Genomic DNA, 24908 nt, shown 5'->3' with positions numbered 1-24908 from the left:
GCATGAATTTTAATAGATGAAAAAGATAGACCTTTGTCCAGCATCTCAGTTAAGTATTGTAAAATCTGAGGAATATTTGGCACAGCTGCATCAGTTCCTTGTGCCTGGTTCCAAGCACAAAATCTCTTCCATTTTCCAGCATAAGATTTTCTAGTACCAGGCCTTCTGGCCTCCAAAATGACATCCACCATAGCTTTACTGAGGTGCGTTTTGTACGACTACATTATCCGCCATGCTGCCAGGTTTAAAGTCCTGAGCTGGCTGTGCAGGATCCGATTGTTTTTCTGGGACAGTAGATTAGGTATCTGAGGTAAGGTCCAAGCTGGGCATTGAGACAAGCTCCTTAGTATTGGGATTACCAGTACTGGTGGGGCCAGTCTGGGGCAACGAGCATCATCCTTGGCTTCTCCCGTCTGACCTTTAGGAGTACCTTGGGGAGGAGAAGCAGAGGGGGAAATGTGTATACTGATAGGGTGTCCACTTTCCATGCATGTCTGGGATAAATCCATGTGCAGAATATTTTTAGTTGGTAGTTGTGAGGGGAGGCAAATAGATCTATGTCCGGGCATCCCCATTTCCTTGTTCTCATGCTGAAGACTTGTGGATCCAGGTGCCACTCATGGGTATCCATGAGGTTTCTGCTTAGGTCGCCTGCCAGAGTATTTTTCCTTCCTGGCAGGAATTGTGCCTGCAGGTGTACTTGGCAAGTCAATGCTGTGTCCCACAAAGTCATGGCTAGTCTGCAAAAGAGGGGAAGAATGAGCGTCTCCCTGCTTGTTTATATACCACGTCTGTGGTGTTGTCTGTCTTATCAGTAGTTGTCCTGGATGAAGTAGGTCCTTGAAGGCGGTCAGGGCATTTTGAACTGCTAGCATCTCTTTTTGACGGATACGTAGATGCATTTGGTTTGAGGTCCATGTGCCCTGAATGCATCTTCCTGCCAGGTGGGCCCCCCCAGGCATAATCTGATGCATCCATTGTTAGTGTTTGCCTGGCTGGGGGTAATGTGAATGGCTGTCCCTTGTTTTGGTGACAAGCCTTTGTCCACCATCAAAACTCCTGTTGCAGGCAGGGAATGAGAGTAATCATAGTTTCCAGACTGTGGCAATGTTGAGTCCAAACACTTTTTAGGTACCACTGAAGTTTCCTCATATGCAGTCTTGCATATGGAATTAGTAGGATGCATGATGCCATGAAGCCCAAAGCCTGCAGAATTTTTCTTGCAGATAATTGGGCCTTTGTTGCCGGCATTTTGAAATAGGTAGTCAGTTGCCTTTGTCTGGAGTGAGATAAGCCATCTGGGAAGTTGTATTTAAGCTTGCACCCAGGAATATTATCTCTCGAGAGGGTACTAGTTTTGATTTCTTTTATGTCGACTGTGTACCCTCGGCATGTTAGAAGCCTTTTCACAAACGCCAGATGCTGTAGAAGAATGTCCCTGTTCTCTGCTTGAGCCTGACAGTCGTCCAAGTAAGGATATATTTGTATTCCTTTGTCTGCAGAATGCAATTACTGGTGCCAGGCACTTTGTGAAGACCCTGGGCGCAGTAGATAAACCAAAGGGCAGTACGGAGAATTGGTAATGCATTGAGCCAGCCTTGAATCTGAGGTATCTTCTGCATATTTGCCTGATTGGGACATGCAGGTATGCCTCTTTTAGGTCTAAAGTCACAAGCCAAGCGTTCTTGCCCAGCACGGGCAGAAGCTGCTGCAAAGTCAACATCTTGAATTTTGGTATATCCAGGAATGTGTTCAAAATAGACAGGTCCAGTATTGGCCTCCAGGCTTTGTCCTTTCTGGGTATCCAGGCTTTGTCCTTTCTGGGTACCAAGAACAGTCAAATCCTTGTCCCTGCTCTTGCTCTGGTACTAACTAGTTGAATGGCCCCCATGTCCATGAGGGATGAGACTTTTTTCTGCCTCTGCCCATTGATTGTTTTGGCAGATCTGGCCAGCCGTTTGCCTTTGGCAGGGTATGGAAATGGAACTTGTAGCCTTGTGACACGATATTTAAGACTCACTTGTCCTGGGTTATAATGTGCCAATTTTGAGAAAAAAAAGTGCTAATTTTCCCCCTAAGGGGGCTGCCAGGAGATAAGTGCTTGGTGGAGGCAGGGGGAAGTCATCGGGACTGTTTCCTGAATGGTTGTGATTTGTCTTCTCCAACCTTTGGAGGTAGAAGCCCCCATTGTTTTGAGCGGAATGAACCTTGCGTCTGGGATCTGCCTCTAGGGTGTCTGGGTCTGCCCCCTTTGAAGTCTGTTATGACACAGGAAAGGACCAATTCTTTGTTGGTCAGTGTCTACTAAACCTAGGTGGCTGTACTTGTAAAAAAATCTTTGACCGTTTGCATAGATTTAGCTTTGTCCTCCATTAAACACCTCTTCTGCCTTAACACCAAAGTATCATGCTGTAAAGGTGCATCTAATAATTTAAACTTCATGACCAGGCAGATTTTGTTCCTTTAACAAAGCATGCCTTCTAAATTACAGAACCTGTAACTGCGACCCTTCAGGAGGCCTCTAAAGAATCAAAACCACATTGCAAAGTATGCTTTCCAACTTGTTCAGCTGCATGCAATAAATCCTGCATTTCCTTATTTTCTGCACATTCAGAGTTTAAACAACATTTTCTGTTTAAGCAAGGTCATGACATGTTGCTGATATTTGAGCTTATGAAACTGACAGTTTAAGGCCCTTATAGCCAAGCTAGCAGATGTGTAAACCTTCCCCCCCCCCCATCTATCCAGTGCCCTAGAATCTGTCAGAGGTGATAGGGTGTTTTGCAGAGGAACCCTTAACTCCTTTGGGACCCTGAGAAATAGTTTCTGGGTCTGCAGCAGGGTTTTTAAAAAGGAATTTATGTGAGTCAGGAACCCTGTAATATCAGTCAGGCTTAACAGGAGCTGGAGGTAAGGAGTCAGGTGTAAGACTAGACTCTGAAAACACATCTACAATGTCTAACACAGGTGGGATGGCTAGTGGCTTGTGTTGAGGTAGCAACAGGAAATCCCAGAGCCTCTTTTTTGATTCTGAAAAATCTTGGCTCTCCCAGTGGAATGCTCCCTCATTTTTTCATTTATTTTTATTTATTTTACATTTGTTAACCGGGCTAGTCTAACTGGATATATTTCCATTTTCAGTAGAGGCCCGGGGAGAAAAGCTCCAGTGAAACAAAAATAAAAATTTAAACATTTAAAAATTAAAAAATTAAAAAATTAAAAAAATTAAAAAACATTTGAAAGTTAAAAAAAACATTTAAAAAATTAAAATACACTTAAAAAACAGTTAAAAATCAATATTAATACATAATAAATGAATGGGTTTCAATAGAAGATTATTCAAAAAGCAGGAAGTAATTAGAATACAATAAATTACAGCAGTATTACTAGAGTAATGTAGGCATTTACAATAGTAGAGGTGACATGTATAGGATAATTTAATATGCAGTGAGATACATGTAGACTATCAGCATATTAACAGGATAGAGATTTTCAGAGCATTAAGCAGGATAGATTACATCAGTATGTTGAATTCTGTAAACCAGTTACAGTCCTACCGCAAAGGATGTGAAATAGGTAGAGGTTCAAGAGAAGAAATATTTGTAGTGAAGGAGAAGGTTAATCAGGGTTGCTACAGGGGCATAGCCAGTTTGATTTGAGGTGTCTTTTGAGGTTTTGTTTAAAGAGAGGCAGTGAAGAAATAGTTAGGTCATTAGGTAGCAAGTTCCAATTTTTTCCCACATAGTTGGAAAACAGTGAAACTCCAGCCATGTTGTAAGACTTGCTTATGCTAGCAAGAAGTTTGCTGGAAGAGCGAAGAGAATTTAGATTTTTGTATGGGATTATGAGATTGGAAAGTATAGGGGTGCTGTTAGGTTTATAAAATATCTTGTGGGCAATGGTGAGTTGGGAGAGTTTCAATTGGTTTTGAAATTCAAGCCAGCCTAGCTGCGTTAGATTCAGACAATGGTGAGTTTCTAAAAGGATTTCCGGAGGCAAATCTGGCAATGTTATTATAGGAATTAGCTAGTTTGATGAGATTATTTTTCTTTAGATTAGTATATATTGGTGAGACATACAGAAGAGTTGAAATTAAGTGGGAGTGTGCAATCTTAGTTCTGGCTATTGGTGTTAGGAAAGTTATAAGGAGCCTATTTTTCTACTGACAGTTTGGATGGTGTTATTTATGTGGCTGTCAAATGCAAGGTTATTGTCAATAGTAATTCCTAGCAATTTAGTGGTAGAATCGGGAAATATACTTGTACCATTATTGGAGATGACAGAGAATTCTATGGGGGAGGATTTGCTGGTGGGTGTGAAGAGAAGGAGTTTAGTTTTTTTGGCATTGAGCAGGAGGCAACGTTTAATAATTAGAAGTTATGTACTCACCATAACGTTCCATCTGAGTAGGTGACTTCATTCGGATGCAACCTGTGGGTATCGGATCCGATCTCGGATCCGAGCCGGCAATTCAAAAGCTTAGGCTCCGAGCTCCTAGCTCCTCCCTCTTACCCATAACCCCTTGCCAAGCCCTGACTGACCTCAGATTGAGTTTGCCTCAAATACTGACCACAGTATACTAAAACAGCATAAATACTCGCTCTATAAAGGTCAGGGGGAGGGAGGGGGGGATGGTTGCATCCGAATGAAGTCACCTACTCAGATGGAACGTTATGGTGAGTACATAACTTCTAAATCTGAAGTAGGCAGACTTCATTCGTCTGCAACCTGTGGGACAGAGTCCCTAGCTACCTGAATCTTGGGCGGCGTCATGGAAGGATGTTCGAGCACCGCTGAGCCAAAGGATGCTCTTCCTCTAGAAACAACATCCACCTTGTAATGAGAAATAAAAGTATGAGGCGAGGCCCAAGTAGCTGCCGCCAGATATCATCCAACGAAACACGGACTTAAAGGCGGCTGACGAGAAACTGCCCTAGTAGAATGAGCCGTAACCCTCTGAGGAGCAGGTCTGCCTGAAGTGTCATATGCCTGCAATATGCAATTAGCAATCCATTTAGATAGAGTGACTTTAGACACTGCTTTACCCAGAGAAAATTTAGCAAAGGAGACGAACAGCTGATCTGATTTCCTGTGGCCAGCTGTCCTGTTAATATAAAAACGTAATTGTCTATGAACATCCAATGAATGCAATTTGTATTCCCTTTGTTTGAATACTTGGGAAAAAGACAGGCAAATTGATTGACTGGTTAATATTGATTCAGAAGAGACCTTCGGAAGAAAAGATGGATTGGTCCTGAGGCACACCCTATCAGGGAAGAAAGAAAGATAAGGCGGTTTGACACAAAGAGCCTGAAGCTCAGACACCCTTCTGGCTGAAGTGATAGCTACCAGAAAGACAGTCTTCCAGGAAAGGAATTTTAAATCAGCAGAAGCTGCAGGCTCAAGGGAGGAGCAGTAAGGGCCTGCAGGACTAAAGACAAGTCCCAAGGCGGTACAACCTCCTTGACTGGAGGCCTTAACAAAAAAACTCCTTTGAGAAAGGTTTTGCATAATTTCGCTGTCATAAGGGGAGCTGTGTCCTGTCCAATGTGATAATGCGAGATAGCCGCCAATTGTACCTTAATCGTGGAAGAACTGGCCCCTTGATGAAAGAGGTCTGTTAGAAAATCTAGCACCGCAGAGATAGGTGCTGAAAAAGGATCCACAGTTCTCTGTCCTGCCCATATAGAGAACCTCTTCCATTTACTCCTATAAACCTGTCTGGTGGAAGGTTTATGAGCAGCCACCAAAATGGCTTTGACCGGTGAAGAGATACCGGGAGTCCTAATTAAGGTTGGAATTGGAGCAGCCAAGCTGTCAACTTCAGGGTTCGCAGATTGGGAACTGGCATTCCCAGAGGGTGAGAGATGAGATCCGAAATTGGATCCAGAATGCATGGTGGATTGATTTTGTGAGACCATACGAAGGGGAACCAAGGTTGTCGAGGCCAGAATGGGGCAATGAGAATCATTCTGCTCCCCAAACTGTTGGCTTTCTGCAGAAACCTCTGCATCAGAGGAAGTGGAGGGTAGGCATAAAGGAGACCGGGAGGCCAAGCATGCACCAGAGCATCCTCGAACTCCTGGTGGGGAAGCAGAGCGAAGAAATTGTCGCATTTGGCGTTTGAGGGAGAAGCAAAAGATCGCAACAGGGTTGCCCCAAACGGCAAAAATCTTCTTCGCTACTTGAAGATTGAGGGACCACTCGTGTGGAGAAAGGATGGTGCGACTGAGCTTGTCCGCAAGGATGTTGGACTTTCCCGGAATGTGCGTTGCTATCAGAAAGCGTTTGGTGGAAATTGCCCATTCCCAGACTCTCATGGCCTCTCGACAAAGGGGTAAGACCTGGTTCCTCCCTGCTTGTTGATATACCAGACTACGGACATATTGTCTGTCTGAATCGCAATAGTCCCTGTAGGAAGAACGTGGTGAAGTGCTTGCAACGCTAGGAGCACCGCCCTCATTTCCACGACATTTATATGCAATGACGCCTCTGTGGGATTCCACGTGCCTTGGACAATCTTTCCCGCAGAATGCCCCCCCCCACCCGAGGCAAGAAGCGTCCGTGGTCACTGTGGCTCGGGGAAATGCAGCACAAAAGGGTCTTCCTGCTAGGGGCTCGGGAGAAAGAAGCCACCACAGAAGGGAGTCCCTGCACGCTCTGCTGACCGCAATCGGAGCGTTTAGAGACGAACAAAGAGGAGACCACTGAACTTGAAGGGTCCACTGAAGAACCCGCATGCGTAAGCGGGCATGAATTAGAAGCGGGATAGCTGCCGCCATAGAACCTAGGGCCCTCAGGACCGAAGCTGCAGTTGGTGAAGGTTGAAGGATTGCTGTCACATGACACCTCAGGCTGACGATACGGTCTGGGGTGAGGAAGGCTCGCATTGATCTGGTGTCTAGTCTTCCTCCTATGAAATCTATAATTTGAGTTGGATTCAGAAAAGATTTCTCCCAGTTGATCGTGATGCCCAGCCTTGGTGCTAGTTGAAGGAAGTAATCCCTGGCTGAGCACAGAAGATGCCTTGATGATGCCGTCAGGAGCCAGTCGTCCAGGTACGGAAAGACCTGTAATCCCTGGAGCCTCAGGTGGGCCGCTACCACCGCTAACACCTTGGTAAACACCCTGGGGCTGAGGTGAGACCAAAGGGGAGGACCCTGAACTGATAATGACTGGCTCCCAGCCGGAAGCGAAGAAACCTCCTGGATCGCCTGTCCATCCGAATGTGGTAGTACGCATCCTTGAGGTCTATGGAACACATCCAGTCGTTCTCCCTCAAAAGGGGGAGTATAGATTGCAGGGTGACCATCCGGAACTTTTGCTTGGTTACTGACAGGTTCAACAGGGAAAGGTCTAAAATTGGTCTTAAGTCCCCGTCTTCTTTGGCACCAAAAGAACCTGGAGTAAAACCCTAATCCGCTTGATCTGGGGACGCGCTGGATGGCTCTTTTCTAGCAGCTGCTCGATTTCGAGAGCTGCCGCCTCCTTTGGTCGGGTGGAACATCTGGGAGGCTGCGAGATTTGGGAATCTTGATTAGGGGTATTGAATATCCTCTGGATATGAGTCAAGCACCCAACTGTCTGTTGTTATGGACTCCCAAGAAGTCAGGTGCATCGAACCGCCCCGACTGCCTCCAGAGACGGACAGCCGGGCAACCCTTCAGGGCTGGTGCGTGGGTCTCTCAGAGGAGGGTTGTCTGGACCCAAAATTGCCAGGGGCCCCCCTGCCTCTGGCACGACGTCCTCGCCGTCCTCCTCTGCCACGGAAGGACTGGTTATCCGGAGCAGGTTGGGACTGCTGCGACTTCGGAACCACATCTTCTTCTGTCCCTTTTGGTTCTTAGAGAAGGACCTCTGGGGAGCTGAGAAGCGGACTGACGGCAGACAGCGTCTTCCCGTCCTTTTCGCTGTGGACTAATGTCTCGCGAACAGTCTTGCCAAACAAGGCAGAACCATCGAAAGGGGCATTCGCGAAGGTCGCCTTGAAGGGCTCAGCAAAATCACAATGGCGGAGCCAGGCCTGTCGCCTCATGACAAGGCCTGCTCCGCTGGCTCTAGCGGCTCCCTCAGTAGCATGAGACAGCAGCCGCATAGATGTATTGGATACAGATCTGAGAGTGGCCATTCGGGTGGAGTAAACCTGTTTATCCTCACTCGAGATGGACTCCGGGGGAGATGCAGCGTATTCTTTAATCAGATCTCGCTGCATCCTAATGACATGTGCCATGTAGTTCAGCGCTCTCAAAGAGAAGGTCGCTGAACTAAACACTCGCTTCCCAATGCGATCCATCGAACGGGACTCCTTGCCCGGAGGATGGACGGAGGGACTCTCCTGGGCCAATTCCTCTTCGTGGCTGCAGCCATCATCATGGCATCTACTGGGGGACCCTTACTCCAGTGGGTGCGGTCTGATGGAGGAGAAAGAATGCGGTCCGGGCGCTTAGGGATAGGCTCAATGGTGTCCGGATCCTTCCACGCCTGATAGATATAAGATCTACCAGGGGTCAGCAGGAGGGGACACCCAAGAGGTAGAAGGGCCCGCCTCGAATGCCTCCAAGAACACAGACTCGTCCGAAGAAGCCTTGGGGGCAGACCACCCCCCCCTGATCCTTAACATCTCCATGATGTCTCCAAATGAGACGCCCCCACGGGTGACCTAGGGAGCCTTCCCTTCATCCAAGTCCGTGTCTTCAGTGACGGACTCAGGGGAGTCCATGTGCCTCCTCTTGCACTTGCGCCCGAGGTACTTCATCGGGGCTGTCCGAGGAGTACTCTTCAGCAGATGGATGTTCCAAGGGAACCACTTGGGACATCGAGGCGGGCTGTCCCTGGGACCGGCTGGTGGGGCCTGGCCCAACTGCAATGGAGTGCGGGATGGAGCCGTGGCAGGGACCGGGGTCCGGATGTCCTCGACAGTGCCCTTTCCATAACGTTGAAAGCCGAGGGGAGCCAGCTTCTAAGCCCCGAGCCGATCCCCACTCGGATCCGACGTACGGATCGGAGTCGGAGCCGAAACCGTCGGATCCGAGAGACCAGTGTGCTCCGACCTGGACGGAGCCGAAGACACACCAGCTCCCTCGGATCAGAGGCTCGCCTCGGCTCGAGAGGTCGGGTCCGGCACCAAGCACTCAAGGGATGGGACGGATCCGCGGTGCCCCGACCAATCGGATCCGACCCACCCCCGGATCCAAATCTGCACGGCGCCGAAAGCTCCGAACCCGTGGTATGGGTCGGAGAAGGAGCTAAGGGGGCGAAAAAAGGGGTCGAAGCCCCTCCCGGTTGGGGGGGGGCTAGGAGCACTCCCATTTGCATTTGGGCCTGGATGAATTTCCTCATCATCCGGTCCATATCAGCTTCGCTCATAGAAAAGGTAGATCTAGAGGAGGCCACCGAAGCGGACCTAGAGAGCCATCTCTGTGACCTCCTGGAAGGGCTAGCCTCCTCCTCCTCGGGTCCAGGAGAGAACCGAGGGGAGTGGAGCCGAGGAGGAGGAAAGCTAGAAGGCACAGGGGAAGCCCGCTTAGATGGAGGAGCCGAGCTGGAAGCTTCGGCTCTCCTCTTGTGGTGCTTCTCCCTGTGCCTCTCCTTCTGTCTCTCCCTAGAAGAATCCTTCCCCTCCGGCAACTTTAAGGGAGGTTGAGTCCCAGCCGGAGGGGGAGAACTCACAGCAACAAGTTGCTGACTGGAGGGGGCAGAGGCCGAAGCAGTATCTGGGGGTAAAAGACCCGCCAGCACCAACTTCGACCTCCGTTCCCTTAAAGCCCGGGGGTTGAACCCTGCACAAATGGTACAACCAGAAGACAGGTGTTCAACCCCCAAGCATTTAACGCATCGAGTGTGGCCATCTGCTGGGGACAGCTTATGGCCACACTCGGTACATTTTGAAAAGACAGCCTTAGGGGCTTCAGACATTACACCTAAGGCCTAAACACACACACACACAAACAAACTACGAAAACCCGAGAAAAAATTAACTAAAGAGGGAGGAAGCCTTAACCACACACAACTCTAACTATAATTATAACAAAAAAAGAGAATTTGAAAAATTTTCCTGTCAGAAAACTACACTTATCTCAAAACCACGCCAGGAGCTCTAGAATTCCGTTGCTTCTTGAAAAGCGGCAAACGAAATCTGAGGTCAGTCAGGGCTTGGCAAGGGGTTATGGGTAAGAGGGAGGAGCTAGGAGCTCGGAGCCTAAGCTTTTGAATTGCCGGCTCGGATCCGAGATCGGATCCGATACCCACAGGTTGCAGACGAATGAAGTCTGCCTACTTCAGATACCATGTTTCAACTATGTTGAAAACATTCCGAGTAAGAGAATGTAGATCATTTGGGGAGTTTGCTGAGCATATTAGTGTAGAATCATCTGCATATTGAATGCAGGTGGCGTGTGGAATGGCTACATGGAGGTCGGTGATAAACAGTGAGAAAAGAAGTGGACCTAGAATAGAGCCCGGAGGGACACCGAATGCAACAGGTAGAAGGGATGATATATTATTTTCCCAAAGAACTGCCTGTTGCCTATTGGTAAGATGAGACTTGAACCATTGAATTGCCAGGCAGTCAAGGGAAAGGGATTCAAGAATGTTGATAAGAAGGGTATGGTTTACCATGCCAAATGCTTTTGACAGGTCAATAAAGAGTGCAGAAGAGAGGTTATTACGATTTCTATTAATGGCATCTGTAAAGGATAATAGGGCAGTTGTGGTGCTATGGGATGGCCTAAAGCCATGCTGACAGTTTGCTATGATGTTGTGTTGAGATAAATGGTTTAAAAGTTGTTGGTGAATGCATTTTTCCATAATCTTTGCTAGGGGGTGATAACAGAACATTTGGCGATGGGACTTTTTGAATATGAATATATTTACAAACATATATTTACAAACATAAATTTTTTCCAAGATTGTGTCATCAAATATTATAGATTTGTAGATGACCTGATTTTTTTGGTAGAGGGGGATCAATCAAGGGCTATAGAATTCATTTCGGACTTGAAACATAATAGATTTGGGCTGGACTTTGATGGACTGAACATGGGTCCCAGGATACCTTTTTTGGATGTCATTTTGGACATTTCCAGTGGTTATAAATTAATAACCTCGGTTAACAGAAAATTTGAAGGTCCGACTGATTATGTATACGGTACCAGTGGACATGTTCCCCATATTAAACATTATTTACCATATGGTGAAATGTTAAGATGTTTTAGACTTTGTAATGATGAAGATGTATTTAATAAAGAATTAAAATTAGTTTGCAATTCATTCCTTACAAGAGGATATAACATATCCTGTCTGGAGGAATGTTTGAATAAATTATGGAAATATATTAATAAAAATAACGAAGGAAATGTGAGAGAAAAAAGGAGACCAGAAGCTAATATGCCCAAAATAAAGTGGAAAAAACAAACTTCTGGTGAAGACATATATTTTGTCACTACTTATGGCTGTTATACTTCTGAATTTGTTAAAAATGTTTCTCTGTTTTGGAAGCATTTTAGTTCTCTTGATGAAGTTAAATCTTGGTTAGATGTAAATCTAAAATTTTCATATAGAAAAGGCAGAAGTATCAAAGATTTATTGGTGCACAGTAAATTTAAGATACCCATAGAGGGCTTGGTGGAACAAGTTAGGCTACAAGGAACCTATCAGTGTGGGAAATGCAAGGCATGCAGCTTTGTTATTTGTAGTTTTAGTCACATAAATGGCATTCCTTTCAATGTTCATGGCTGTTTTAATTGCAAAACAGAAGGGGTAATTTATGCATTATCATGTCCTTGCCAAAAGTTTTATATTGGGGAGACAAAAAGACCTTTTAAGGTGAGACTATTGGAGCATGTGAGAGACATAGTTAATGTAAAGAATGAGCCCCCTGTGGCTCAGCATTTTTTTGAAAAACATAATAGTGATGAAAGGTTGCTTAAAGCCTCAACTTTGGAGCAAGTATCTAATAATGATGTTGATATGTTTAGAATCAAACAGTTATTATTATATAAGGAAACTGTATATATTTTAAAGTTTAAAACTTTATGTCCAAATGGTCTTAATGAAGACTTTAATTGGAGAATGCTGTCTAAGTAATTAACTTTTATTGCATTGATTGCTCAATTATATAATTGGTTTAACCTGTATATAAGACCTGTTGGTTTTTTATTTGAGTTATACTCCTGGAAGGCGAAGGCCGAGACGTCAGAGTTTTTTTGTATCTTTGAGAATAAATCGAGCTTGGTGAATCCTGCTTTGTTGTTCTTCTACATTCTACATTTCGAGTGTTGTTATTTACGGTGATAACAGAGCTACTGGCCGGTAGTTGGAATAATCATTAGAGGTACCCCCTTTGTGTAGGGGGATAATATGGGAGATTTTCCAGATGTCTGGAACTATTCCTTCTTTAATGGTTCTATTTATGAGGATGGAAATGGGATAAGAAATTACTTTGGCTGCTTTTTGCAGGTATTCTGATGGTAGCTGGTCAGCAGAAGGAGTACAAGGTTTAAGTTTTTGGATGTATTTATAGATGAGAGTGGTTGAGATGGGTTTCAGATGGAATGTTGGAAGAGTGCCAGGTATGGTGGAAGAGAAGCTCGAGTTGACTGGCTAGTGATTGTATGGTCTCTGTGAAGAAGGTATTAAAGGTATTGGCAGTTTGGTGGGGGGTGTTTTGTTTGGCCTGAGATGGGGTAGGTGTACGTGAGTGGCCTGGGTTTAGGGGTTTATTTAAACTAGACCAGAACATTTGGGGATTGTTTTGGTGATTTTGCTGTAACTTATAGTAGTAGTTCTTTTTGTCTGCAAGTATTGCCTTTTTAGTAATATTTCTTAAATGCTTAAATGTTTGTTCATTTTAGATAGTTTTGTTAGCTCTCCATTTAGCCCAAGCCTTGTTCCTAAGTAACATTTTTTGTCTGGTTTCTTTAGAAAGCCAGGGGGTAGGCTTGGACTTCATTCTAATGGACCGTTTGGGTGCATGCTTATCTAGGATCGATAAGAATTTAAAGTTTAGGTATTTAACAGCTTCTTCAAGTGGTAGTGTTTTTAAAGGGTTCCAGTCACAGGCTCTAAGCTAATCTTGGAAAAGTACTGGGTTAAAGTTTTTGTTGGAACGTGCAATCCTACATGTTGGGGGATTAGATATATCATTTTTTTGCCTTAGAATGTAGGTCAATGAATGATCGCCTACATCGTCTGGCAGAGTTCCTATGTTGTAAGCTCGATTCTGTTTATTTATAAAGTATCCAGTCTAAGGTGCTCTCTTTCTTATTTGGTTTATTGATTCTAGTTGTGGAAGTGATAGTTTGACTAAAGCCGTGAAGGTTGATATGGGAGGTAGGATTAGCAGTGTTAATAGCTTTCCAGTCAGTATTAAAATCACCAAGTATTATTGTTTCTTGAGGGTAGGTTGAGGACATCCAGCTTAGAATATCCTCTATAGTATTGATATTATTACCAGGGGGTAGGTAGATACAAATTATATATAACGATTTGTTTTGGTTAAATTTGAAATCTGGTAATAAGGACTTCTGCTTTACTATGCTAAGGTGGGTTGTATGGTAAAGTGGAGATTTGAAGTCCATCTTTGAATAGGACTGCTACTCCCCCACCCTTGCTTTTTATTCGGTCTCGTCTTAATACATTATATCCTTGAGGAATTACTTCATTGTCTTTGGTGTCTGGTTTTAACCAAATTTCTGTCAGGCAGAAGATGTCAAAGCCGTGAATATCTAGAAGGGTGTGGAGATGGGCTACTTTGTTTTTAATACTGCGGATATTTAGGTGTCCTATTAGGAAAGAGTTTGGTAGTTTAGGGTGGGTTATTCGGTTAGCAGGATTAGTAGGGCCAGGGTTAGGGTGGATGTCACCATCTTTTAAGGAGGGATTGCTTAGTTTGATTGTAGTAGAAGTATTTGTAAAGTTGGTTAGATATTTTACTTTCTTTACTGTGGGTTTATTATATTTAATGTGGGAGTATCTATGGTATTTAGGTAGTAGATAGGTGGGAATAAAAGTGATGTTAGTTTGAGTGTTATGGAGTATGGGAGTATGTATAGTGGTTTGTTTTGGGGAATAGTTGAAATGGAAATAGTACAGTTTTTCAAAGGAGGTGATGAGGTAGGTGGAGGTGAGAGCAATTGAAATTAAAGCTAAGAGTATTGGTTTGGTCATTTTATTTATTACTACTAAAGGTGACTTGAAGAGATATGTAAGGAAGTTTTAGGAGTTAAGTCTAAAATTGAAATAGGTGGCAAGTGGAAAAGAAGAGTGTAAAGAGAGGGAATGGATACTTGTTTGCTAGAAGGAAAGGGATATGGTAAAATACTCTAAATATTGGGTTATAGTTTCTGGTAGGAAGAAAAAATGTAGGGGTGTGGTAATTTCCTGACAGGAAGGAGCAAGGGATTGGTTGACTGGGAGAGAGGGTGTGGTTTATGAAGTATAAGTTTAGGACCACTGGGGGTGGGTGGGAATTGGGGGTAGGGTAGGGGAGCGGATCAGTTATACAGTAAGACTGTGTTTTACAAGCTTTGAGTAGGCAAGAGGCACTTTATCTACTTAACATAAGAGGTTGAGAGTTTGTATATGGTATGTAAGGTTTCCCCAAAAGATAGTCTGTTGGAGGAGAAGCTGAAGGTATAGATTCTTCTGCATCAGAATCCTCATGGGGGGGAGAATATTACTGATCAGAAGAGGAATCTAAGAAATGGAAACCTGACCTGAAGATTCATAGCAAGTCTCTTGCCTAGGCCTCTTATCAGGAGGGGGATGGGAAGGCAACCAAGTCTTCGGCCATTTTGAGCATCTGCTTTTTGGGCATGGAGGCCTGTGCATGTGGCTCTTGAGTTTGCTTCTTTGCCTTTGAAGTTGGTTTAATGTATAGATGTTTAGGTCTGAAAACACCCTCAGAAGCCGGTGCCTGCTCAGCGGCTCCGGACCCATCTGAAGGAATAGCGTCAGAGGCTCCAATACTCCACATGGGAGTCTGTAGCGGCCTGCGACTCTAAAGTAGCGGGCGTCAGGGGCTGCGAAAGCGCCTGAGAACTGGCGAACCGGCGACTGGCTTAGGAGAAGCTTTGTCGTCGGTTTTGGGCCTCTATTGTCTTTTGCTTTGCGTTGCTTGTGAACTTAAAAACCTGTGTCCAAAATAGTTTAATGCAAAATCATACAGACGCTTAATAGTGCGTTGGTTAAATCTAGCACAAAACTGACAACCTGAAACGTTATGGTCAGGACCTAGGCAAGGAATACAGTAAGAATCAAAGCCCTTATGAGGTATTTGCTTCCCACAAGAAATACAAATTATTAACTTTTTCTGACATCTGTCTGGAGCAAGAAAAAAAAAAGTTTCCCCAATGGGGTACTTAGCTTTATAGAAGACTTGGATCTGAAACTCGAAAATCTCAGGAGTTAGCCGACCAGCACTTGCTAAATGCTTCTGCTTCGGGCACGGCGCGGCACGAAAGACTAAAGAAAATGGCGTCTGCCACATCTTTTATACCCCTGACGTCAGGGAAGGGGTGACAGCAGCAGACGCAGGACCCGGGACTTGAATTCAGGCCGACTGAGGGCAACCTGCCAGCAGGATTACACATATGTAATGACTGCAACAGTGAAACTAAGAACATCAAAGGCAGACTTTTCCCCAGTTGTGTGTGATACCCAATCGTTGACACAGAGCAATGGTGACATCCCTGGTCTGTAGTAGTACATGCCTGGTGGTGGTAGACAGGAGCCAGTCGTCCAGGTACGGAAACGCTTTGAATCCCTGACGTCTCAAGTGAGCAGTCACCACTGCCATACATTTGGTTAACACCCTGGGGACTGTGGTGAGACCAAAGGGCAGGGCTCGAAACTGAAAATGACTTGCTCCCAGCCGGAAGCGTAAATGACGTCTGGATGCCCTGTCCATCTTTATATGGTAGTAAGCATCCTTGAGGTCGATGGAGCACATCCACACTTAATGGGAAGAACAGACCGGACTTTTTTTTTTTTACATGGAGGTTCAATTGGCTGAGATCCAAGATGGGTCTCCGGTCCCCTGTTCTTTTCGGCACCAAAAAGAATCTTGAGTAAGTCCCTAATCCAAGATGGTCTGAGGGGACATGCTGAATGGCTCCTTTTGCTAGCAGCTTTTGAACTTCTGAAGCTGCGGAATCCCTGTGACTGGGTGGGGCTTCTGGGATTCTCTTGGTTGGCGGGGGAGGATGAGAAAAGAAGGGAATACAATATCCTCTGGAAATTATCTTTAATACCCACTCGTCCCAAGTGATGCCTTGCCAGGCTTCTGGGTATAGCGTAATGCGACCCCCGACTGGCTCTGGAGAAGTGCAGTTGGGCCTCCCATCAGGAGCGCTGGTAGGAGGAACCGCGAAATGAATCGTGGTCCCCCTGGTTACGTGGGTCTCCTCTGCCTCTAGGGTGGCGTCTACCTGAGTTACTACCCCCTCCCCTGCCCCTGGAGGGGAAATCACTGTGTGTGTCTTGAAAAAACCTCCGCGGCTTTCTGAACCACATCTTCCCACCCTTCTGGCCCTTGGGATAAGGTCTAGAAGGCATGGAAAACGGACTACCACGGCAGACAGGGTTTTTCCTTCCTGCTTGCACCTAGTGAGTACCCTTCACCTCGGTTCCGAATGATGATCCGTCAAATGGGGCGTTTGTGTAAAGTAGATTTGAAGGTCTCCGTGAAATTACACAGGCGCATCCAGGAGTGCCTCCTAAGAGAGACTCCGGAACTTGCTGCCCTACTCGCTCAGTCGACTGCATGCGATATCAACCTCATGGAGGAGTTAGTAATGGAATTTAGGGTAGGCATCTGGGCACTGACCTTCTGAGCTACTGCGTCAGAAACATTACCCTGCAAAGACTCTCCAAAGCTCTTTTAGGAGATCTCTTTGGAGCAGTGTAAAATATGACAAATAGTTCAGCGCCCGCAGAGTAAAGGCTGCTGAAGAAAACATACGCTTCCCATGCCGGTCCATGGTCCTAGACTCCTTGTTAGGGGGATAGACGGTAGATGAAGTCTCAGCCGCTGCCACCACCATGGCATCTACTAGAATACCCTTTGTAACAATTTCCTTGTCAGCGGGGGCAGACAGAAACTTGTTGGGTCTCCTGGGGACAGGTTCCACAGTGTCAGGGGTTTCCCACACCCTTTGACAAACAAGATCCAGGAGTTAAATCGAACAGGGGAGAAACCCAAGAGGTGGAGGGTTGAGACCCAAAGGCCTTCATGAACACAGACTCCTCCTCAGAGGGAGATTTGGAGAGCCAGTCACCTCTCCGTTTCAAGATCTCCAGGATATCTGAAAAAGAGACATCTTCAGAGGACGACTTGGGGGACCCCTCTGTCTCAGAGGTCTGTGTCCGAAGTGATACTCATCCTGGGAGTCTATGTGCTTCCTCTTGCACACTCTTTCTGGGGGCTCCTCAGGCAAACACTCTGGAGACCTCAGAAAGTTGGGGACCACTCATGAGGGTATTCCCTAGGCCTTGGGTCGCTGCTGTCCAAGGACAGACTGTGATAAACTGATACCGATGCTGGAGGGGGTAGTGTGTCTGTGCCATCAGACGCACTGACGACCTGGTCAGCACGCTCCGCATGACCTTGAAAGAAAGCCAATCCCCCCTGCTCTGAAGAACGACCAACCGTGGAAGCCCTCGGGGCTGAAGGGATAAGGTTCGAAGCCGAAGTAGGGCCCAAGCTCACCCGTGCTGAAGCACCGAGCGGGAGGCTAGGAGCCTAAGGAAAATCAACCCGAAACCTCTCCCACGGGTCCGACCGAGAAACTATGAGCCCCGGACCCCGCCGACGGGGTCGGAGCAGAAATCGGAAGAGAGATGCCAGGATGGGCTACTGGAGCCTACCTAGAGGCATCAGATGGAACCAACAACTCTGGCTTCGAAGGCCAAGAAAGGCTCGGAGGAACATACGAGGATGGAAGGGTGACGGGCTCTGGGGCAGATTGGGTTGGAGCCGAAAACAATTTGGCCATCACTGGTGATAGCAGTCTCTGTGCCACTCTATCCACATTATCGTCCGAGAGAGTTCTGGAGGACCTACAGGAGAAGGTCGGAGATCTGGACCTCCCTACAGAAGGAGACCTACGAGAAGGAGAAACCGGTCTAGTAACTGGAGACCGGCTCTGAACTAGTAACTGGAGACCGGCTCCAAACTAGTATCTCCATCACCGGCTCCGAGAGACTGGGAGCCGATGTTGACTCTGTCAATTCACCCACTTCCTTCAGCCCCGAAGCTAATGGAGCCAAGGAAGCTCAAGTAGACTTGGCAACTTCCTCTGGCGGCTCCAATAAAACTGACGGAGCCAGAGTGCATTTTTTTGATTTAGAGGTCTTGTCTGTTTTACAGGGAGAGGACTTAAAACTGGAAGCCCTCTCCCAAGTCTTCTTCGAAGGAATCCCCTTCAGAATCAGTTTGTTCTTCCTCTCTTGAAGAATGCGTGGACTAAAGGCGTGACAAAACACACAGGATTCTTGGAGGTGGATAGTCCCCAAGCAATACATGCACACAGAGTGCCCATCAGTAATAGACATTTTATATCCATAATTATCACATTTTTTGAAGTTCGAAGGCTTGTGTTCTTTTATAACCTTAGACATATTGGTATGACACTGTACACAATATCAAAAAAGACAAACCAGACACCAACAGGAAAAAAAGCGGGAACTATGCCTCTAAATTAAAAGTTTGTTAGAACAACAAACGCACAGGGGAAGAAAGGACATCTAAAACAGCCCTGACAAACAAGTGAGGACTAGGTCCCCAAGTTAATCGGCCCTAGCCCAAAGGGACGGGGCAACCACCGAACAAGCACATACAGGGAAACTGGGACACACACAACTAGAGGACTAGGTCCTCTAACTGAAACGGGCCTAGCCCGTAAGAAGAGAATGAACGTAAATGCGATACCAAGACAAAAAGCCACGAACAGGCTACACAAACAGTTTTATCAAAAAGAGAGACTAGCTATGAAAATAGCTTTTGGAGCAACAATCTACTAAAAAGTAGAAGAAAAGTTATACTTGGCCACGGCCAAGAGCGAGACCACGTCTGAGCGTAACGAGCGGCAAACGAGATCTGGGGAAAGTGAGCAGTGCAGCACAGGAAACTTCTTAGCCACAAGCAGAGACCACGTCTGAGCGTAACGAGCGGCAAACGAGATCTGGGGAAAGGGAGCAGTGCAGCACGGGAAACTTCTTAGCCACGAGCCAATTGAAGACTTCAAGCTAGAGTATGGCCAAGTCGGAGCAGAGGTTCAGCTCCGAACCCACGGGTAAGAATGTAGGCGAGATTGGACTACATATCATCTATTTTTAGAGATTCTCTCTAGATTGTACATGTAGCCATCAACCAATAGCATGTCATTTTTTTGGGGACATTACACAGGTAAATACTCTACCTGTAACGCCCGGGGCGTGGAGCTTCGGGATACAGAGTTGCGGCCATGTTGCTATCCAGTCATACGAACATGTACGAGTATATTAAGCGACATTTACTTTTATATACGTTATGAATGCAAGTGATTAACATTCCTTAATGTTGTTGTTGTTCACATTCCTTAATACTCTCCTTTATAATGTATCATGGGCATAATTCATCATGGGCATAATTCATGTCTTGTGTGTTTAAATGTAGGACAACGTTAGAGGTTGGATTTAGGAGTGTAGTGTGCTGTTTGAAAACATATTCAACTGCAGTGTAGCCAACTAAGTTTTTGATATTTTCACACCTCGACATTTATCAGTTTTCGCTGTTTTGATTTTGATGTTTTAGCATTCAATGTTGTCAGCATTCGATGTTGTGATATACACGCATCTCTGCCTAACATATAAAGCTATGTTAAACCCAGAGCTGTTGGACATGCTACACCTAAGAAATCACAATCCCTCCAAGCTACATGCTCTAGGGACCTAAACCTTGTCACCACAATAAATAGGACATGCTGGAGGGACAGATTCCTGCTCTAGACTTCCCATACTCTGGAACAAGCTATCCATCTATGTCAAGAAAAATTCTTCATTAGCACTCAAAAAGTGTCTTGAGGCGTAGATGGGAAATAGGAAATACACACCGGGGATCACTTCTGTGTCCCTGCTCGACAGTAGCACAGGAAAATATTTTTTGGGTGGCGTAAGCCAGGGAACCTTGTTGGCTAGGCTTACGTAGGCCCTCAGGCCACCTATGAACCTATAAGTAAAGATCCTAAACCTTATAGACTGTTGCATATTTGACAGCCATACACATGAATTGCTCTTCCCAGTCCTAACCTCCTCCGATTAGATTCCTATAGTTATCATGCAATATTTGATATGCCTTCCTAATTATCCCTTTAACAGCAGCTTCTTCTCTAGATTCTAACAGTGCTAGTCTTTACTTGGGATACCCAAATTCCTTCTCTCTTTGCCTATACTACAATAAGAAATACTTTAAAGGGGAAGGCAATCTCTTGCTTGAGGTCCAAATGAATTTCTTGGCCTTTCCCTCACTAATTTGCCCTCAACACATTACTTCCTTTGCCATTTTTCTAAAGTAAATTCCAGCCCCCACCCTCCCATTATCTGTACTCCTAACTGCAGTCATCCCCATCGGGAGACTCTCCTTTCGCCATTCCTGTGTTGGCTTTGTTCTCAGGAATACCTTCTGCTATTTTATGAATATTCTGTATCTTTATTGTTCAGTATCTATATCCAAAATCCCAGGTCTCCTTGTTTGAGCCCCCCCCCCCAACCCATTTCATCACCTCTTTCTTCATTGCTTTCTGGTTATATGTAAAGAAACCTTAAATACACAACCTGAAATACCCATTCAAATCAGTAATCCTAAACCATCTTGTTTTATTGGAAGGACCAACTTATCCCACTTGACTCTTACCCATCTCTTCAACACTAACTGCCATCCACAACTTCTCCTCTGGTTGATAAATGCCTGACCCATGTATAAAAGCTGCAGACAAAACATTTAGTATCTTGCCATCCATAAAACACAGAGCTTATAATTTCTCAGTTTTGTATTACTATCTTACACTGAAACATGCAACTGCCTTCCCTTTACAGTCACATCAGAAACAGCATGCACAAAGTTTGTGAATAGTCAGACTGCTTAAGACTTCAAGGCACAAGGACCTAGTACCAAACTTCAATACCAGTATTCTTTCCATTCACTCAAATTTAAAAATTTCCACATTAAGAATTTTTATTTTGCACTATAAAAAGTATACCTGGTTCGTGTATCATATAATGCACCCATCCAAGACTTTGCTGCACACCTAAACGTCTCCATTCTTCTTCAGACATTAGATGTGTTCTTGGAACTTGCTTTGCTAATTCTTTTGGCAACATGACATGCCTGCAGAAAAGGGAAAAGTATCACCAATGTTTGCTGCTCAACATACTTCATGTACACAATCGAACTGTTCAAAGGACATCTTTAAATTGCATATTGTAAATGCTTTATTATTATATCTGCTTTAGAAAACTGAAAGAATGGACTAATCTGTAGGCAATTTCCTGAAGATTCTTTTTACAATCAAATATTTAAACTCTTACTCCAGATCAAAAGGAAAATCCTTACTGGAAAGAAAGTGAAAACATGAAACTAGATTTTTTTTTAAAAAAGTTACCTTTAAATACTCTTCAAACTTGTTTTATTCTTAATCATATCTGGTGGACTGCTGCTGGCTTCTTTTGCTATACACTGACAGCTTTACGTTAAGTCTATAGCAAAACTTCAAATAGTCCGCAATTAACCCTCCTCAGTCCCTTTCCCCGGCATTAGAAGTGGTTCTGCTTGAACTTCAGTCTAAAGCTTGAAGTTGGTCATTCACATATATAGTCAAAAGCAAAGGCCCAAAATAGGCAAGTACAACATGCATTTAGACCTAGAAACTGGTGCCTGTAAACAAACAAAAAAAGAAGTTATGTACCTACCATAACGTTCCATGTTAGTTGTCCATCTCGCCTTCCTTCTTGGTGGATGGGTTCGGAGCCGATCCTCTGCTCAGACTCTGCTACTTACTATAGCTAGAGAGCTCTTTACTGGCTCGAGGCTACCCCTTATCCCAGAATGACCAGCGTCAGCTACCCAGATCTTGTTTGAGATAGCTCACACTAGACAATTACAATTACAGAAGATAATCCATAAATAAACTTGGATATACATGGTTAATTGTCATGGTTTGCTTGATAAGCAACAAAACAAAACAAATTAGCCAGTGAAACCATTGAGAAACTCCTCTCAATCCTCTAGGAAGGTGGAAGGAGAGAGGGACGCAAGAAGGAAAGCAAAATGAAGGACAACTAACATGGAACGTTATGGTAGGTACATAACTTCTTTATGTTAAAGTTGCCCAATCTCGCCTTCGTTCTTGCTGGATGGGACAGCATCCCTAGCACCTCAATCCTGGGTGGCTCATTGGAACAGACTTCAGAACCATGGAACCAAAGGAAGCCCTGCCCCAGGAGACCACATCTACTTTGTAATGTGAAATGAATGTATGAGGATCTGCCCAAGTAGCTGCTGCACAAATTGACTCTATGGGCAATCTAGATTGAAAAGCTACCGAAGTAACTACTGACCTGGTTGAATGACCTTTGGGTTTTGTTGGTAGGTATGGGCTATGGTGTCAGATAACCATTTTGACAATGTTACTTTAGAAACTGGAAGGCTTTTGTTTGTTGTTAGCAAATGAAAGCAACAACTGATCTGATTTTCTCATCTCTTTACTTCTATGGAGACAGAAACTAGTTGTCTATGAACATCCAATTGGTGAAATCTGTATTCTGCCTTGGAATGATTAGGAAAAGACCGGAAGTTCAATGGATTGATTCAAATTGTGTTCTGAACAAACTTTAGGTACAAAAGATGGGTTGGTTCTCAGAGAAACTCTGTCTTTGTGAAAAACTGGGTATGGAGGGCGAACACAGTGCATGAAATTCTGAAACATATCTGGCAGAAGTAATAGCAACCAAGAAGAGAGTTTTCCAAGAGAGAAATTTCAAGGAACATGATGCTGCTGATTCAAAGGGTGGCAGTATCAAGGAGGCCAGAACCACAGAGATCCCAAGGTGGAAGGGGCTCTTTCACAGAGGGGGTGGCTAAGTAGAGATGTACCTCTCATGAAGGCCTTACAGAGTTTGAAACATTATGCTGGAATTAGAAACTCAAGACATGAACATTTGAAATGGCAGTTAGTTGTACTCTTTATAGTAGCAGCCGCTGCACCAGAAACAAACAGTTCTGTCAAGAAATCCAAAATCTCGTGTACAGGAGCTGTAAAAGGATCTAAATTCCTGGATTCTGCCCAGTAAGAGAATCTTTTCCATTTGCTAGCATAGACTTTTCTTGTATTTGTCTTATGGGAGGAAACAATATCACACACTTCTGGGGAAATATTGGGGAGCCTGGCTAGAATCAGAAGTGGAGTAACCAAGCTGTGAACTTGAGGGATTGGTGTAGCCTGCCTGAATGATGAATCAAGAGGTCCAGTACTGGGTTCAGAATCCAAGGCTGGGCTAGAAGGTGGGGGGTGAAGGAACGGAAACCAAATCTGTCGAGGCCAATAGGGGGCAAAGAGGATCATTTTGCAACCCAACGATTTTGCTTTCTGAATGACTTTTGGAATTAGGGGAAAATGCATAAAGGAGTCCCTGATGCCAATCATGGACTAGAGCATCCCTGGGTGTCTGACCTGAAGAGGAACAAGGGAGAAGTAGCAGCTGCATTTCGCAGCAAGGCTGGCCCCATTTGTGGAAAAGGTCCACAATTTCCCGTTTCAGAGACCATTTGTGAGGCATGAGGATAGCCCTACTGAGCCTGTCCACTATTACGTTGTATGTCCCACGGATATGCGTTGCTGTCAGAAAACGTTGGGAGGAAAAATCGCCCATTGCCACAGTCTGAGGGCCTCTCGGCACAAGGGTAAGACCTGGTTCCGCCCAGTTTGTTGACGTACCAAACTATGGACACAGTCAGTCTATATTGCAGTAGTCCCGGCAGGGAGAGAGTCTTGAAGAGCTTGCAACGCTAGGAGCACCGCTCATCTCCAGGACGTTGATGTGCAAGTGGTACTCAGGACGTTGATGTGCAAGTGGTACTTGGGAGGTTGCCAAGTGCCCTGGACTGTCTTCCCTAGATAATACCCCCCCACCCTATCAGGGAAGCGTCCGTGATCACCGTGGCGACCAGATAGGGTTCCATGAAAGGTCTGCCCTGAGTAACTAGTGGGGAGACCATCCACCAGGAAAGGTGTCTTTTGCAAGATTCCGTAATTAGCATCATGTGAGACATGGGTAACTCCTGGAAGGACCATTGTGTGAAAAGAAGCCACTGAAGGATTCTCATGTGAAGGCGTGTTAAGGGAACTAGAAGAATGGCTGCTGCCATGGACCCTACAGCTTGAAGAACATATTTGACTTTAATTATTTTGCTCCTCAGGAGAAGTGACACCCGTTTTCGAATAACGGAAACTTTCCTGAGGCAATTTTACAATCATTTTTCTTGTGTTTAGCTCTGCTCCTATTATGTAATAGATGGACAGGGTGACGAGGCAGATTTTTCGAAGTTTACTGTGATGCCTAGTTGAGCACAGGATGTGATGGTGTAATCTCGTGCCTCTAAGTTGTTGCCTGGTGGTAGCAGTGAGGAGCCAGTCATCCAGATAAGGAAACACCTGGAATCCCTGACGTCTCAGGCAAGCCATGACTACTGTCATGCATTTGGTGAACACCACGGGGGCTGTGGTGAGACCAAAGGGCAGAGCTCTGGACTGGTAATGACTGGCCCCTAGTCGAAAGCGTAGAAGTCACCTGACCATCTGTCCATTTTTATATGATGGAATGCGTCTTGAAGATCTATGAAGCACATCCAATTGTCCTGACCCAGAAAGGGGAGA

At 45.2% G+C, this 24908-nt stretch overlaps 1 protein-coding gene across 1 annotated transcript in view; it reads right to left on the bottom strand.

Annotated features, from left to right (window-relative positions):
* Positions 1 to 24908, bottom strand: part of CKS2 (CDC28 protein kinase regulatory subunit 2) — a 181816-nt gene that overhangs the window by 109013 nt on the left and 47895 nt on the right. The window contains exon 2 of the mRNA XM_044064310.1: positions 21237 to 21364. Within this exon, the coding sequence (XP_043920245.1) occupies positions 21237 to 21364 (128 nt within the window). The remainder of the gene's footprint in view (positions 1 to 21236; positions 21365 to 24908) is intronic.

Source organism: Protopterus annectens, chromosome 2.part2 (genome assembly GCF_019279795.1).
Source record: "Protopterus annectens isolate FY-2018-M chromosome 2.part2, PAN1.0, whole genome shotgun sequence".
Taxonomy (NCBI): Eukaryota; Metazoa; Chordata; order Ceratodontiformes; family Protopteridae; genus Protopterus; species Protopterus annectens.
Note: the sequence above shows the minus strand (reverse complement) of the source record. Positions and strands in the feature narration are given on the sequence as shown.